This window comes from Ylistrum balloti, unplaced genomic scaffold (genome assembly GCF_031769215.1).
Source record: "Ylistrum balloti isolate Yb309-2 unplaced genomic scaffold, AGI_CSIRO_Ybal_v1 Utg370678, whole genome shotgun sequence".
NCBI classification, from domain to species: Eukaryota; Metazoa; Mollusca; class Bivalvia; order Pectinida; family Pectinidae; genus Ylistrum; species Ylistrum balloti.
The window spans coordinates 287,430-305,977 of NW_026782409.1; the positions used below are offsets into that span (position 1 = coordinate 287,430).

General features: G+C 41.5%; 1 protein-coding gene and 1 long non-coding RNA gene across 2 annotated transcripts; both read left to right on the forward strand.

The window, feature by feature from the left end:
* Positions 1–96: 96 nt before the first annotated feature.
* Positions 97–2,027, forward strand: LOC132557474 (uncharacterized). Its single transcript, XR_009554511.1, has 3 exons — positions 97–181; positions 1,743–1,820; positions 1,968–2,027. It is a non-coding gene; the product is annotated as an uncharacterized LOC132557474 (long non-coding RNA).
* A 780-nt stretch (positions 2,028–2,807) lies between these two features.
* On the forward strand, positions 2,808–11,264 carry LOC132557481 (1-phosphatidylinositol 3-phosphate 5-kinase-like). The gene is made up of 10 exons (XM_060221970.1): positions 2,808–2,934; positions 3,267–3,371; positions 5,079–5,175; positions 5,759–5,838; positions 5,975–6,078; positions 6,899–7,027; positions 7,953–8,049; positions 9,156–9,317; positions 9,637–9,696; positions 10,350–11,264. Exons 1-10 carry the CDS (start codon positions 2,808–2,810, stop codon positions 10,469–10,471), a joined length of 1,083 nt encoding a protein of 360 aa, XP_060077953.1. The 3' UTR covers positions 10,472–11,264.
* Positions 11,265–18,548: the final 7,284 nt, after the last annotated feature.

Here is an 18,548-nt window from a genome sequence, read left to right on the forward strand (position 1 = left end):
TGGTCTCTACTTTCCATGGTTTTGCCATGAAATTACCACATCTGGATGATAATAAAGTATTGTATAATAAATTCCAAAATTTTAGTGATCCTAGCGAACACACAGTTCTACCATCCTGTTACCGTGTCCCTGTCCTTGTGTATGACCAGGAACCAAGTTCCATCATTGCCTACGCTCTCAGGTAAGTACCATGTATTGAATAGAAGTTCTTATTTTATAAGAGTTAGGAATAATGTGTGATGTTTTGATGACTTCACTGTCACCTACATTAGACAAATGACCAGTGTGAAGTTTATCGTAATAGTACGAAGGTATGCAATGTACAACATGGAAATTAATTTACAGGACTTTTCAACTGTTGTGTAATCTTGTGTATACTAAGGTGAAAAAGTAGTGTGACGAGATGGTGTTAAGATAGTTCTTTTCACATTGATCATATTTACTCTTGTCTGTCCTGTCCCTATCCCGTCCTGTCATGTCCCTGTCCAGGTTTTGTACCTTATGCTGTCCCATCCCGTCCTGTCCTGTCCCTGTCCAGGTTTTGTACCTTATGCTGTCCCATCCCGTCCTGTCCTGTCCCTGTCCAGGTTTTGTACCTTATGCTGTCCCATCCTGTCCTGTCCTGTCCCTGTCCAGGTTTTGTACCTTATGCTGTCCCGTCCCATCCTGTCATGTCCCTGTCTAGGTTTTGTACCTTATGCTGTCCCATCTCGTCCTGTCCTGTCCCTGTCCAGGTTTTGTACCTTATGCTGTCCCATCCCGTCCTGTCATGTCCCTGTCCAGGTTTTGTACCTTATGCTGTCCCATCCCGTCCTGTCCTGTCCTGTCCCTGTCCAGGTTTTGTACCTTTTACTGTCCCATCCCTTCCTGTCCTGTCCCTGTCCAGGTTTTCTACCTTTTACTGTCCCATCCCATCCTGTCCTGTCCTGTCCCTGTCCAGGTTTTCTACCTTATACTGTCCCATCCCATCCCATCCTGTCCTGTCCAGGTTTTGTACCTTGTACTGTCCCATCCCATCCTGTCCTGTCCTGTCCCTGTCCAGGTTTTCTACCTTATACTGTCCCATCCCATCCCGTCCTGTCCTGTCCTGTCCAGGTTTTGTACCTTGTACTGTCCCATCTGGTCCTGTCCTGTCCTGTCCTGTCCTGTCCTGTCCAGGTTTTTTACCTTGTACTGTCCCATCTGGTCCTGTCCTGTCCTGTCCTGTCCTGTCCTGTCCTGTCCTGGTTTATTGTACCTTATACTGTCCCATTCCTATCCAAAGTAATATCTTCAGAACCTCTTTGAACAGATTTTGTTTGAATTTACTTCTCACATGTATAACATAGTATCATAAGTTATTCACCTTAACATATATTAGGGGTCATTAAGTCCAAGTAGAAGGGTCAAAGGTCACCTTTGACATCTTTGCAAATTCATCAAAAAATGGTACTAATATGCATGGAAACTTGACTATACATACCTGAGCATCATTTTCTACTTTTCTGTATCCTAAATGTCCCAGGTAAAAGCAATTAGATTAGTTGATGATCAGTGACTATGATAGCTAATAATGACTCCAATCAGGTGTGTTATACCTATGTTACAAGTGCAGCTTTAGATAGGTTTTGAATCGGGTGAAAGTTTTAAAAATCAAATTGGAAAATAAGAGGAAAACTGGAAAGGTATCCTTGATTACATGAAAGTGAAATGAACTACATGTATAATAATTGAATACTATAGTTTCTATGTGATGTTTATAGTTGCCATGACTACCATCAGAAACTACAGGAGATTCAGACAACTATTGGCCATTCACAAAGGGATGCTTCCTCTCAGAGGTAGGTCACACTACGTTGTTAAGTGATCTATGTACACTTTTTTGTGCAGTTTTTTGAAAATTTGGTTAAAAGCATAACTCCAAGCTGATCATGATAAAATTGATCTGCATTTGAAAAAGGTGATAAAGTGGATTTTCATTGTTACAGCATCTCTAAAGGAAATAAATCAGGAGATTCTGATTCTGGTACCTCAGACAGTGATAAAGGTAAATATGATTCTGTTAACTCAGACAGTGATAAAGGTAAATATGATTCTGTTACCTCAGACAGTGATAAAGGTAAATATGATTCTGTTACCTCAGACAATGATAAAGGTAAATATGATTCTGTTACCTCAGACAATGATAAAGGTAAATATGATTCTGGTACCTCAGACAGTGATAAAGGTAAATATGATTCTGTTAACTCAGACAGTGATAAAGGTAAATATGATTCTGTTACCTCAGACAGTGATAAAGGTAAATATGATTCTGTTACCTCAGACAATGATAAAGGTAAATATGATTCTGTTACCTCAGACAATGATAAAGGTAAATATGATTCTGGTACCTCAGACAGTGATAAAGGTAAATATGATTCTGTTACCTCAGACATGTGTAAGGTAAATGACTTGTTGTTTTTCTTGTATGACCAGTAGTTCTCTGACATATTTGTGCATCCCTACTGAAAAAGTTGAAACTCCACTCTGAAATCTTTTTTCCACTGAAGAAAGTGATTTTGGTTATATTTTTATGACCAAGAGATTGTTTTATCTCAACAAATTGTTTACTTAGTTTTATGTAAGTAATTGTTACATGTGATTAGTGTTAAGGTGTAAGAATAATTTTTAAAACTAGATTCTTGTTAAAAGACAAGAATTAAAGTTCTTCTGATGAGTAAAATATGGCAGATTTCTTCTAACCTTTTAATCAATTGATCAATTACAATAACGTGTTAGAAATGGAGAAGATTTGATTTTATGTAGGAGTGCGTAAAGGAGGATCAGGGATGCTGGCATTTCTACGTGGTGGAAGTAAGGAGGCCAGCCCTGTGTTACCAAGGAAACCAATGGATGCTGCAGCGATGGATTCAGTCAAATACACGCCCAAAGTGGATTCTGATAGCATAGAGATTGGTATGCTTTGTTTTAGATGTGAAATAATTTAAATGTAACCAAACTTTTTACAATCTTATTATATAACTGTCAATATTTAGTACAATTTGACATTGGAAGCTTGATTTCCTCCACGCTTGATTTAACCCAGTCATTATTTATATAGACTCGCTGGCTGTATTTTACACCACAGAAATGACTAGGTCTGACGTGGGAGTAACATTCACAAAATATTACTGGTTTTTGCTTTCCATATAGTATTTATCATGTAATACTGTAATGATATAAAAGAGGTCACACTCAGTAACAGCTGTCAGCCCTTAATTTACTGCTAACTCATTGTGCTGTAACAGAAGAAGAACGGGCTTTCTTGATGTCTGCTTCACTTTCGCTTGGTGGAGCTGATTCGGACAGGTCAAAGGGAGGCAAGCAGACGAGCAGTCCACACTTAGAGCTCCGTAAGGAAGAAATGCATGCTCCAGATTTTGAATTTCTCATTTCTATTTTGTTTTTTTCTCTATTGCGGTCTTTAACATCTCACTTACTGTGCTTACCCTTAGGTGATATTTCCAATTTTTTTTTTCACAACTTAAAAAAAATCTCACTTTATCACTATTTATCTCTGTCTGTCTTCTTAAATATTAATGATGAAAATTTTCTAATATTTTCATGCACTCTGAAAGTTTTCAATGGAGCAGATAGTTGCCGCTTTATCTGTCCATCCTCCCGCTTTCAATCTGTCCTTTTGTGTCCAGAGCATTTCTTTGCCCATTCGTAAGCACGGATTATGAAACATAATGATATTAGTGATACTAAGACAATATGCAGTGTATTAAAGTCAGGAATGACAACCCCTTAATTACTGAGTTATTCCCCTTTGTTAGAATTTAGTGTCTGCGGCATAACTTTAGATTACTTGCCTGTAGACTTGTAAAGTGAAGCATTGTCTAAACATCGGTCATACTAAGATGTTGTACAGTGTACCAAAATCAAGACCCTTAACCCCCTAATTACAGAGTAATTGCTCTTTGTTAAAATTTTGGTGTTCAGAACTTAACTTTAAATTGCATTCATTTAAGCTAGGATAATGAAACTTTGTGTAGCAGAGTCATGGCGGCCAATCCCTTAACTGTAAAATTATTGCCATTTGTTTGTTGTTTCTGGGGAGATTTCATCAGTTTCACTGATAATCTTGTCTGATTCTGATTTCAGTTTGTAAGCGCGTACAATTTTTGATAACCAGCTTTGTTCAAAATCACCTATTTTAGGTATACTGCTAGGTATCAACAGAAATAAATTTAAATGAAACTTCAGCAATTTTTTATATTATATAAAGACTGATGTTCTGGTAACAGTCCAAGCTAACCCACATTGCCATTTATTAGAAAAACCAAAAACGTTATACAACAATATCATGTCCTGTACATGTAAAAAGCCCTCCCAAATGTTCAAATGATATATCTCTGTCCTGTGATAAGCCAAAACCCAATTAACTTTACCGCTAAATGATATATCTATATCATCTAGTAAAAAGCCAACCCAAAAATCTGGTATGATATATCTTTGTCCTGTAATAAGCCCACTCCAAATCTGGTAGGACAAATCTTTGTCCTGTAATAAGCCCATTCCTGAATCTCACATGATATATTTTTGTCCTGTAATAAGCAATCTTTGTCCTGTAAAATGTCAACCTCCAAATTTCATATCATACGTCATTGTAATGTAGTCCAGAAGTAAAATATGTGTTCCCTGTTCCAGGTTAAATATGATATGTAAGGTAAATGATGGATAGGGTTAGGTAATGTCTCTATGGCTATTTCTAAATATCTATATTAAAAAATTATCAACTACATCTATAATAAATCAGTTGCTGTGTTCTTGTTTCCTATACTTGATAAAAATATCAATGTCTGTATCTTGTACATGTCTTACTTTCAAATTACCTATTTCTGAATAAAGTAGATATAAGCTTGAAAAGATGGATGTTATTGGTTATAGTACTCGACACAAGTAGGTCAAAAATCAAAATTTGTACTGAAAAAAAGTAACAGAATAATAAATTAAGAACCAAATCAAAGCTATTGAAGCTGATTCCTGATGCTTCACAGTACATCATTGTACCCTCAGTGATATTTCACACGACACTGGCACATTTTACATTTCAGAATTTTCAGACCAGACAGCACGTTTCTACTGTAAGGTGTATTTTGCAGAGCAATTTCAGCAGCTAAGAAAGCTCATTTTTCCTGCTGGAGAGGACATGTAAGTATAAGAGGTCAAGGTCACACAAGAGGACATGTAAGTGTAGAAGGTGAAGGTCACAGGAGTGGACATATAAGTATAGAAGGTCAAGGTCACAGGAATTATGTTAATGTAAAAGTTCAAGGTTGCAAGGGGCATGCTAGAAATTCAAGGTCAGACATGATGTTAGTCTAAAATAGCTAGTGAAGGTCACTGAGGAAATATTAGTGCCTAGTGTCATGATTACAGAAGGAAAGTGAAGGTCAAGGTCAACGAATTTTGGTGTAAAAGGTCATCACATCACAGAAAAATGTTAGCATAGAAGGTCTAGGTCATAGAAAAATTCTTAGTGTAGAATGTCAAGGTCACAGAAGGGTCACTACTGTTGAATGACATCACACAGGAAGTGGTTATTATAAGCCAAAAATGTGAAGGTCGTGAGAGACGTGAATATATTATATACATGTCCATGTGATGACAAGAAGTCAGGATAACTTGGCTGTTATTTGGTTTGTTGTGGAATCGTTTATTTTATTAATTAAAAAATGTCATCAAATAAGACATTCTCTTCAATTTCACCAATTTTCAACCTTTTATGTTACAGGTTCATAAGATCATTGAGTAGATGTAAAGTTTGGGAGGCCAAGGGAGGTAAATCTGGATCTGCCTTCAGTAAAACTGATGGTAAGTCGTTATTATACAATATGTGGGAGACATGAACTATGTTCATTGAAATTAAAACCTCTTTGAGTGAAAAAAAAATGAGAAAACTTTGAGCTATGTGTAACAATAACAATACACATTTACTATATTCTTTCAGATGATAGATTTATCCTGAAGCAGATGTCAGGAATTGAAGTGGATATATTTGAAAAATTTGGACCAGAATACTTTCAGCATGTCAGCAAGTCTTACTTGGAGCAGGTATGTTTCTCAACAGAAGTGATTAGTATTAGTCCTGTTTCTTATTATCAAAGTTTACAGGGTCAAACTGCTGAAATAGGTATTTTCTTGTGTATTTGTATTAGATTAATGCCATCATGATAATTAAGTGGAAACATAATAAAAGTTAGCAACCATTTCACCACCATGGAAATTTCCACTTCCCCAGAGTGGTAAGTTGTCATAAAGGTCAAGGTGAATGTGTCAGAGGTCACATGAATAATTATGTTTGAGGCCCTTATTGTAACTTTATTTCATATATTATTATGCTTCCCAAAAATGTTCAGGGGAGCGTATAGTCTCGCATTGACTGTCCATCCATCCATTTGTCTGTCCGTCTGCCTGTTCGCCATAATATGGTGATTTACAGTGTATCAAATCTTAGGGCCCTTGACACCCATTTACATAGTAACTGCTCTTTGTTAACTTTTTGTGTCTGGAGCATAACTTTTTTTTCATTTAAACTACAATAATAAAACTTTGGTGTATTCATTGATCATACAAAGACAATGCGCAGAGTTAAGGCCCACAACTCTTTAATTACAGAGTTATTGGCCTTTGTTAAAAATTATTTCACCTGCATTTAACTTAGAATATTGAAACTTGATTTTTTTTTTATACATAAGTCATACAAAAGCAATGTTAGGTGTATCAAGTTCAGGGCCTGTAACTCTCTATAACTATAGAGTTATTGCCCTTTGTTAAAATTTTGTGTGCAGTTTAGTCTTTTTCAGGGAGCATTCATCAGTTTCAATGATGCTCTTGTGATGAACTATTCATTGATGAAATTTTATTATTATAGAAACCAACTGCCTTGGCAAAGATTGTTGGTGTCTACAGAATTGGATTCCGTAACACGCATACAAACCGGGCCCTGAAACAAGATGTGTTGATCATGGAGAACCTTTTCTACAACAGAAAAATATCTCAGGTAAACTTCTCTCTGTGTCAAACAAGGTGATATAGGAAAAATGTAAATTTCTCTCTGTCTCTGACAGGGCAAGATTAGATAAATCCATAAGGTAAACCTCTCTGTGTTTATTACAAACTGAAAAAGTCATCCAAGTAAACTGCAGAACAGATGAGTGAATTGGTCAATAGGGCCTCTTGTAATGTTACAATACCATGGATTAAAGGTTTGTACTGTAAAGTCAGTTATATTAGCTTGGTCAATAAAGATACTATGAAATTAAATAGCCAACAAACATTTTGACAGTGAATCAAAATTTCAAAAAATATTTACATATGAATGAATACATTGATACGAATTGATAGACAAACACTAAAAAAAAAATCTGTAAAGTAGCCCAATCCAGACATAAATTATATACCTCGAAATTAAACAGCTATTACAGAAAGTCTTTTGTTGTAATACTTGTAGTGATTAACCATTGTATTATGACTAAGCTTTCTTCAATTTTCAATGATCTAGGGATAAATTTAAAATGCTATTATGTACTGTCAAATCATATTTGTATAATCATGAGGCTGATATTCATGATTTTTCAGAAAACTCCAATATCGTTGACACTTGAATTTGTGGACAAATTTAGCTCAATAAATCTACTTATGTCTATTTTAACAATTTGTGAATGTATGAATTTGTGGATTGAGAGCACTGGCTAAATTGCTGAAAATAAATCCCCCACAAAAATGAATGAATTTACAGTAGGTAGGTAACTTTCTGAAGGATTGATTTAATAGTTGATTTATCATGCCACATATTAAAAACTTTTGTGTTCTATTGAGGAATAAGGAAACTTATTCCTGTATGCATGGCGATCAGTGAAAGTGATACAACCAGATATAGGATGCTATATTTATTATTTTTTGGTCATTTTTTATAAATTGAACAGACTTTCGACCTAAAGGGCTCCAACAGGAACCGTCTTGTGAACACCTCAGGGAAACGAGAGGAGGAAGTAGTGTTACTTGATGAAAACCTCATGAAATGTGAGTAACTGACACAGAAACAGACACCCAAAACATGGTACATTGTCAGGGATTTTAATTACAACTTGACTTACTGGACTGCAATACTTGTCTGATGTAACTGGAATTACATGTAGGCTGCTTCACAGTACCAAGCTATATTGAGAGTACATTTTTAGTGTCTTAAGATACAAGTTGTATTTTGGCGAGGGTGAAGGGAGAGTACATTTTTAGTGTCTTAAGATACAAGTTGTATTTTGGTGAGGGTGAAGGGAGAGTACATTTTTAGTGTCTTAAGATACAAGTTGTATTTTGGCGAGGGTGAAGGGAGAGTACATTTTTAGTGTCTTAAGATACAAGTTGTATTTTGGCGAGGATGAAGGGAGACAAAAGTGGTAAGCCTCTGTGAGCCATATTTGTTTTTCTGTCCTGAGCAAAAATACAGCTTATATTGTAAGACACTGACTGTGTATTCTATTTATCCTGCAACATTGATTGCGAATCAGACCATTGAAACTTCAATAGTTTTGTTGTTCAGTCTTTGTTTATCTGATGTTGACAATATACTAAATTTTGCCTGAAGACGTACGCCAAAATAATTGCACACACAGAAATATGGTTTCAAACATCATCAGATATGACAGCGATTTTATGAATTTTCGAAAATAAACTTATTCATTGCAACATGTAAAATCTCTTACTTCAACAATTATTGATATCATTAAACATAATATTTAGATAAATTCAGAGAGTAATTCTATCAAATTACCGTACATGCCAATATATATGGCAGGTATGTTCTGATAATGACCGTGCCAGTCGCAGGATAAATCTTAATCTTTACAGCAACATTTTTTAATACCTGGAAACTGCCACGAGAAACTGCATGCATATGGCAATGAACCTAGGTTTGATTTCTTGTTCATATGAAAATTGATGAACCTCATTTATACACAGATCTTCTCACAACTTCACTGGATAAGATTCTGTTTATATAATTGGTTTATTTCTGTCCTCATTGAGTGTTGAGTCCTTCTAATCTTTGTGCCCACACACTACAAATGTATTCTTAAAACAGTATACTTGTTAAGATTCAATATATCATTTTGTATATTTTCTGTTCTCAGTGAGTGTTGAGTCCCCGTTGTATGTGTACCCACACTCTAAAATGGTCTTAAATACGGCCATCAAACGGGACTCGGAGTTCCTGTCATCAAATCTTGTTATGGACTACTCTCTCCTGGTCGGGCTGGATGAGAAGCAAAATGAACTAGTTGTTGGCATCATAGGTATGTGTTTAGTTTTCCACAAAAAACAAATAAAAAGATTTTTACATAATATCATAATTACAATTAATTGGATTCTGAATTCTGAATAATTATGGATTTTGTCAGTGTGGAAAATTTTGCATGTGGAAAGTTTCAACTTTTGGGGTAACTATTTTTTTTAAAAATTTAGAAAGCTATTAAATTGAGATAAAGATTGAAATGTGAAATTGAACAAAGTTGCAATTTCTAGTCAGAATGATTCTTACTATTGATCCAGATATTATAGTTGAAAAATAACCTGGTATTAAGAGCTTTATCTTAAGAATATCACTTATTTCAGATTACATTAGGACCTTCACCTGGGACAAGAAGCTGGAAACATTGATCAAATCAACTGGAGGTATTTATAAACCAACAAGCTCATTTTTCCTCTCACAGAGACTTAGGAATGGAACGAAAGTGTCATTTTGTCTTGGATGTCTTGGTTGGAACGATGTCTGGGTTGGAACAATGGCAGGGTTGGAACGACGTCAGGGTTGGAACAATGTCTGGGTTGGAAAGATGTCAGGGTTGGAATGATGTCTGGGTTGGAAAGATGTCAGGGTTGGAATGATGTCTGGGTTACACAATGGCGGGGTTGGAACAATGTCTGGGTTGGAACGATGCAACGATGTCTGGGTTGGAACGATGTCTGGGTTGGAAAGATGGCAGGGTTGGAACCAACATCAGTATTGAGAAATTGTGTTTAGCTCAGGTTTTTAACCAGTGCAAGTATAATAGCTTCTAAATTTGATTAAAAAATAAGTTGTTTTGACCACGCGATGACCTAGTTATCACAGTGACCACACTGTGACTTAGTGTACCAATATAATGCTACATTTATTTCCATTTCATATGAGATTTATGAAAATTGTTATGAATTTTTCCTTTTACTTTACAATAGGTTAAAAAAGTTAGGATATGTTTATAATACTCAGAAGAATAGACACATGTTTAAGATCCTTTATATGTGATCAATTTGGTAGATTGATCATTTCTTTTGATTTGTCACAGGTAAGATGCCCACAGTTGTGTCCCCTGAAATCTACCGAACCCGCTTTATGGAGGCGATGGGCCGCTATTTCCTGCCTGTGCCAGATCAGTGGTATGGACTGGGCAGAGACACGGAATTATGACCAGGAATCATTGACTAGTTCTCTCATTCCAATTTTTTGGTACTGCAGGGACAATTGAGAACAACAAAACTACATCTTTATTTCACAAATATCCACTGTTTGTAAATAGTCCTAGTGATATGAAGTTGACATTTTCAAACCGACCAATAGTAAATTTGTCTGTACTGAATGTTGTTTTTGCAAATATCTTAAAAAGATGGCATGCTTAAAGAAACAATTATGACGAGAAAATATTAAGAATCATAGTGTCATGGACACGCTGAAGAGAAACTATCTCCCATATAAAATTGTGCCTGATAGATCAAAACTGGGACGCAGGGAAACAAAAATTTTAAACATGATCATTCATATCTGTCAGTGATTCAGGATAACCACCTACCTAATGATTTGGGGAGTGTAAAAAGACGCTCAGAATGGTGGACTTCTTCATGCAATAAGTCAGTTAAATTTGAATATATATGTGTGAATGTTGTGGTTATAATCCTCCATTGTCCAATAAGACCGTAAGATTAAGGATTAAGGATGAATGTTGTCGTTATAATCCTCCATTGTCCAATAAGACATAAGATTGAGGATTAAGTGTGAATGTTGTCGTTATAATCCTCCATTGTCCAATAAGACATAAGATTGAGGATTAAGTGTGAATGTTGTCGTTATAATCCTCCGTTGTCCAATAAGACCGTAAGATTAAGGATTAAGGATGAATGTTGTCGTTATAATCCTCCGTTGTCCAATAAGACATAAGATTGAGGATTAAGTGTGAATGTTGTCGTTATAATCCTCCGTTGTCCAATAAGACATAAGATTGAGGATTAAGTGTGAATGTTGTCGTTATAATCCTCCATTGTCCAATAAGACATAAGATTAAGGATTAAGTGTGAATGTTGTCGTTATAATCCTCCATTGTCCAATAAGACATAAGATTGAGGATTAAGTGTGAATGTTGTCGTTATAATCCTCCATTGTCCAATAAGACATAAGATTAAGGATTAAGGGTGAATGTTGTCATTATAATCCTCCGTTGTCCTATAAGACCGTAAGATTAAGGATTAAGGATGAATGTTGTCGTTATAATCCTCCGTTGTCCGATAAGACATAAGATTGAGGAGTTTGCGCTAACCATGTCTGTGCATCAAGTCCCATTCCAAATGAATAATATGTGATGAGAGCCTTTCCACAGATTTGGTTCATATCATTTATCCTATGGTATCAAGTTCTATTCCTATTACAATTCTGGTTTGCATTGAAGCAAGGACCTTAATGATAGAAATCTTTCGTTTGATAAAGAGTAATGATTTTTTCGACAACAATTCATTAATCTTTTGTCGTTACGATGCTCTGATTTTTAAAAATCTGCTGTTTTGTTTTTTTATTACTTGGTTTTAACAAGCAGACATAACATGTCTTTTCAGGGTAGATGCAAACTGTGTATTGAACAATAGCAGGATTATATTACTGAAGTGTTCATATGATCCAAAGGATGTTTACACAATTTACTAACAGCGTTATGAAGAGTTCACAAAAATATTTTTGTGTAAATGACTCCATGACAAAATGATAATCCTTGAGATCCTGAATTTAAAAAACTTGACACAAGTATGTTAAACGTGTCCTTTGTATTGATCTGTACAGGACTATATATGTTCTAGAGATGTGTGGCTTATTTATTTCATTATTGTTAAATATTTATTGTCATCATAGTCAAGTCATGATCATGTGATGATCATGTGATGATCATGTGACTCTGGGAGTACATTTAATATCATACTTTTATTTACACTATAGATATATGTTGTACATTTCATTTTGTGATAAGAAAAAAGTGCTCATTTCATTTAGTGGGTACTTTGCTTTATGTATTTCCTCAAAAGATGGAAGAAAAGCTGAAAAACAAATCTACGACTCAAGAAAACCACAGCAACCTTGTTTTAAAAGTCATGGCATCATTAACCTGGGCCCCCCTCTCATCCGACCCCCTTTCCTGAACTCAAAAGGCCTATTAATGACGGGTCATTCTCTATATGCAGCATGTTCAATTTCTCAGTTTTGATAGGACAATTTGATTTACCACTGATAGTGTCATTATTTTGTTTTCTTTACCCACATTGAAGGTCACCAGGGTCAAATATGTTGAAAGTTTTAAAACTTCTATTGTGCTGATATTGGGAATGTAGCATATTAGGGTGAAGGACTACCACGTCTGTTCGAATCAATGACCTTGACATACTTTCAAGGTCACAGGGGTCAAATGTGTTAAAAATCTCTTCTTTTCAGTAAGTAATAGCTACTTCATCATGGTATATATGTAGCTGCATGCTGAAAGAATAAGCTTTCAAGTTTACAGAAATTGACTTGACAAACTGATGTTGTTATCTTGTTAACTGAAGGAGAGATGAGGATTCAGGCCTATTTGGCTTGTTGTTTCTATATATAGCAACATGACTAAATGTACCAGTGTAGGTAACATTCCAAAATCTACACTTTCAGTGATGTAAGACAGTGATTTTTTTTAATTTTCATCTTATTATATATATTTTTTTCATCCTTTTGAAATTTTCTCCACTTAAGTTAACAGTCTTATAATGTAGATTTAAGTGTATCCTGAAGGTATTCAGGATATTCTGAACATATTCTTAACGTATTCAGGATCTGAGAAAAGTTCTTTCAAGGATTATTTTGAAAATTGTAATATATTACTTCAAAATTACTGTGATATTTTTAAAAATAAGTTGTTATGAAATGAAATCAAGTTTTGATGTGAAATTTTACAAAAAACACTGGAAGTACAGAGAGAATTACTTTCAGATATCTATGCACTGCTTAGAATCTACTGGAGCGAAGTTTTTTTAAAATGATTTCTTTTCATTTCATTTCAATTAAATTTATTCCATAAACATATACAAATGATGTGTCTGACTGCCCTCCGCCACTAGGTCCCGTCTGACTGCCCTCCGTCTCTTGGTCCCGTCAGACTGCCCTCCACCACTAGGTCCCGTCAGACTGCCCTCCGCCACTAGGTCCCGTCTGTCTGCCCTCCGCCACTAGGTTACGCTTGACTGCCCTCCGTCTCTTGGTCCCGTCAGACTGCCCTCCACCACTAGGTCCCGTCAGACTGCCCTCCGCCACTAGGTCACGCCTGACTGCCCTCCACCACTAGGTTCCGTCTGACTGCCCTTCACCACTAGGTCCCGTCTGACTGCCCTCCGCTACTAGATCCCGTTTGATTGCCCTCCGCCACTTCGTCCCGTCTGACTGTCCTCCCCCAATAGGTCCCGTCTGACTGGCCTCCGCCACTAGGTCCCGTCTGACTGCCCTCCCCCACTAGGTCCCAACTTACTGTCCTCCACCACTAGGTCCCGTCTGACTGCCCTCCGCCACTAGGTCCCGTCTGACTGCCCTCTGTCTCTTGGTCTCGTCAGACTGCCCACCGCCACTAGGTCCCGTCTGTCTGCCCTCCGCCACTAGGTTACGCTTGACTGCCCTCCGTCTCTTGGTCCTGTCAGACTGCCCTCCACCACTAGGTTCCGTCTGACTGTCCTCCGCCACTAGGTACCGTCTGACTGCCCTCCGCTACTGGGTCCCGTCTGACTGTCCTCCCCCACTAGGTCCCGTCTGATTGGCCTCCGCCACTAGATCCCGTTTGACTGCCCTCCGCCACTTCGTCCCGTCTGACTGTCCTCCCCCAATAGGTCCCGTCTGACTGGCCTCCGCCACTAGGTCCCTTCTGACTGGCCTCCGCCACTAGGTCCCGTCTGACTGCCCTCCGCCACAAGGTCCCAACTGACTGCCCTCCGCCACTAGGTCCCGTCTGACTGCCCTCCGCCACTAGGTCCCGTCTGACTGCCCTCCCCCACTAGGTCCCAACTTACTGCCCTCCACCACTAGGTCCCGTCTGACTGCCCTCCCCCACTAGGTCCCAACTTACTGCCCTCCACCACTAGGTCCCGTCTGACTGCCCTCCGCCATTAGGTCCCGTCTGACTGCCCTCCGTCTCTTGGTCTCGTCAGACTGCCCACCGCCACTAGGTCCCGTCTGTCTGCCCTCCGCCACTAGGTTACGCTTGACTGCCCTCCGTCTCTTGGTCCCGTCAGACTGCCCTCCACCACTAGGTTCCGTCTGACTGTCCTCCCCCACTAGGTCCCGTCTGACTGGCCTCCGCCACTAGATCCCGTTTGACTGCCCTCCGCCACTTCGTCCCGTCTGACTGTCCTCCCCCAATAGGTCCCGTCTGACTGGCCTCCGCCACTAGGTCCCTTCTGACTGGCCTCCGCCACTAGGTCCCGTCTGACTGCCCTCCGCCACAAGGTCCCAACTGACTGCCCTCCGCCACTAGGTCCCGTCTGACTGCCCTCCGCCACTAGGTCCCGTCTGACTGCCCTCCGTCTCTTGGTCCCGTCAGACTGCCCTTCGCCACTAGGTCCCGTCTGTCTGCCCTCCACCACTAGGTTCCGTCTGACTGCCCCTCGCCACTAGGTACCGTCTGACTGCCCTCCGCCACTAGGTCCCGTTTGACTGCCCTCTGCCACTACGTCCCGTCTGATTGCCCTCCCCCACTAGATCCCGTCTGACTGCCCTGCGCCACTAGGTTCCAACTGACTGCCCTCCGCCACTTGGTCCCGTCTGACTGTCCTCCCCCACTAGGTCACGTCTGACTGTCCTCCCCCAATAGGTCCCGTCTGACTGTCCTCCCCCACTAGGTCACGTCTGACTGTCCTCCCCCAATAGGTCCCGTCTGACTGCCCTCCGCCACTAGGTCCCGTCTGACTGCCCTCCGCCACAAGGTCCCAACTGACTGCCCTCCGCCACTAGGTCCCGTCTGACTGCCCTCCGCCACTAGGTCCCGTCTGACTGCCCTCCCCCACTAGGTCCCAACTTACTGCCCTCCACCACTAGGTCCCGTCTGACTGCCCTCCCCCACTAGGTCCCAACTTACTGCCCTCCACCACTAGGTCCCGTCTGACTGCCCTCCGCCATTAGGTCCCGTCTGACTGCCCTCCGTCTCTTGGTCTCGTCAGACTGCCCACCGCCACTAGGTCCCGTCTGTCTGCCCTCCGCCACTAGGTTACGCTTGACTGCCCTCCGTCTCTTGGTCCCGTCAGACTGCCCTCCACCACTAGGTTCCGTCTGACTGTCCTCCCCCACTAGGTCCCGTCTGACTGGCCTCCGCCACTAGATCCAGTTTGACTGCCCTCCGCCACTTCGTCCCGTCTGACTGTCCTCCCCCAATAGGTCCCGTCTGACTGGCCTCCGCCACTAGGTCCCTTCTGACTGGCCTCCGCCACTAGGTCCCGTCTGACTGCCCTCCGCCACAAGGTCCCAACTGACTGCCCTCCGCCACTAGGTCCCGTCTGACTGCCCTCCGCCACTAGGTCCCGTCTGACTGCCCTCCGTCTCTTGGTCCCGTCAGACTGCCCTTCGCCACTAGGTCCCGTCTGTCTGCCCTCCACCACTAGGTTCCGTCTGACTGCCCCTCGCCACTAGGTACCGTCTGACTGCCCTCCGCCACTAGGTCCCGTTTGACTGCCCTCTGCCACTACGTCCCGTCTGATTGCCCTCCCCCACTAGGTCCCGTCTGACTGCCCTGCGCCACTAGGTTCCAACTGACTGCCCTCCGCCACTTGGTCCCGTCTGACTGTCCTCCCCCACTAGGTCACGTCTGACTGTCCTCCCCCAATAGGTCCCGTCTGACTGTCCTCCCCCACTAGGTCACGTCTGACTGTCCTCCGCCACTAGGTACCGTCTGACTGCCCTCCGCTACTGGGTCACGTCTGACTGTCCTCCCCCACTAGGTCCCGTCTGACTGGCCTCCGCCACTAGATCCCGTTTGACTGCCCTCCGCCACTAGGTCCCTTCTGACTGGCCTCCGCCACTAGGTTCCGTCTGACTGTCCTCCCCCACTAGGTCCCGTCTGACTGGCCTCCGCCACTAGATCCCGTTTGACTGCCCTCCGCCACTTCGTCCCGTCTGACTGTCCTCCCCCAATAGGTCCCGTCTGACTGGCCTCCGCCACTAGGTCCCTTCTGACTGGCCTCCGCCACTAGGTCCCGTCTGACTGCCCTCCGCCACAAGGTCCCAACTGACTGCCCTCCGCCACTAGGTCCCGTCTGACTGCCCTCCGCCACTAGGTCCCGTCTGACTGCCCTCCCCCACTAGGTCCCAACTTACTGCCCTCCACCTCTAGGTCCCGTCTGACTGCCCTCCCCCACTAGGTCCCAACTTACTGCCCTCCACCACTAGGTCCCGTCTGACTGCCCTCCGCCATTAGGTCCCGTCTGACTGCCCTCCGTCTCTTGGTCTCGTCAGACTGCCCACCGCCACTAGGTCCCGTCTGTCTGCCCTCCGCCACTAGGTTACGCTTGACTGCCCTCCGTCTCTTGGTCCCGTCAGACTGCCCTCCACCACTATGTTCCGTCTGACTGTCCTCCCCCACTAGGTCCCGTCTGACTGGCCTCCGCCACTAGATCCCGTTTGACTGCCCTCCGCCACTTCGTCCCGTCTGACTGTCCTCCCCCAATAGGTCCCGTCTGACTGGCCTCCGCCACTAGGTCCCTTCTGACTGGCCTCCGCCACTAGGTCCCGTCTGACTGCCCTCCGCCACAAGGTCCCAACTGACTGCCCTCCGCCACTAGGTCCCGTCTGACTGCCCTCCGCCACTAGGTCCCGTCTGACTGCCCTCCGTCTCTTGGTCCCGTCAGACTGCCCTTCGCCACTAGGTCCCGTCTGTCTGCCCTCCACCACTAGGTTCCGTCTGACTGCCCCTCGCCACTAGGTACCGTCTGACTGCCCTCCGCCACTAGGTCCCGTTTGACTGCCCTCTGCCACTACGTCCCGTCTGATTGCCCTCCCCCACTAGATCCCGTCTGACTGCCCTGCGCCACTAGGTTCCAACTGACTGCCCTCCGCCACTTGGTCCCGTCTGACTGTCCTCCCCCACTAGGTCACGTCTGACTGTCCTCCCCCAATAGGTCCCGTCTGACTGTCCTCCCCCACTAGGTCACGTCTGACTGTCCTCCCCCAATAGGTCCCGTCTGACTGCCCTCCGCCACTAGGTCCCGTCTGACTGCCCTCTGCCACTAGAACCCGAATTGGAGACATACGTGGGTCACTGTAGGTCACTGGTTTATCTCCAGGAACTCCACCAAACTTTTAGATATAAACTCACAAAATAAACATCTGCTATTTATTGGCCTTGCTTGCTGAATAATTGTTTTATGAAAACTTAAAGAAGAATGATCGGGATGTGCAATACTGTTACGTAAGTGTGACATATGTTATATATTATTATTTTGTGCATGACGAGGTTTTTTGAATCTGAATTAAAATGTTCCTTCTGTGTTTTCACTTTACATTAATTATTTATCACTTGCTTATCGTTAATATCTGTTCGACAGACTAAAGTGATGTAGTGGATATCTAAAAATTCCGGATAGTTTCGATTCCAGACAGGATGAGTTGTGAAATGTTTTAACTTTTAGTTAGTGAGGTTACAATCCGTGGTTTGTTTCTGTTTATTAAACAACAGAGAAAATACTGACATATTAACAGAATCATAATACAAACTCAAAAAATTCAATAAAACTAGTGTAAAATAACAATTTTTTATGGAGACTCTTGTAAAAGTACAAGAAGATTAAGACCAAGTGTTCCGGAAATGTAGGCGTCTTCTGTTTCATCGACAACTCCCGTCATGTAAACCTTAGTCAATCCAAGTAAGTAAGTAATGTCACATTCTCAAGTGAGAACAAGGCATATAACAACAGAACCAACAGGCAAATTAACGAGCATCAAACACGACCAGTCTCAGATCGCACCAAGAAGAATAATTTTCACCAACCTGCACCTCTTGTAACCATGTGTTAGGAGTTTGTCAGTTGACATTTTGCATGAAAATAGTGATGTCGGGAACAGGCCCTTGAATATTGAATAAAATACGACATGTAAACACCAGGTTGGGGATGTATATAGCTGTCGCTATCAAGAAATGGAAAATTCACAATAGGGAAATTTAATTTGATTTCAAATTCTAGTCGGTATAAACGATGGATGTGGCTTGTTTTGATAAGCTCTTCGACAAATT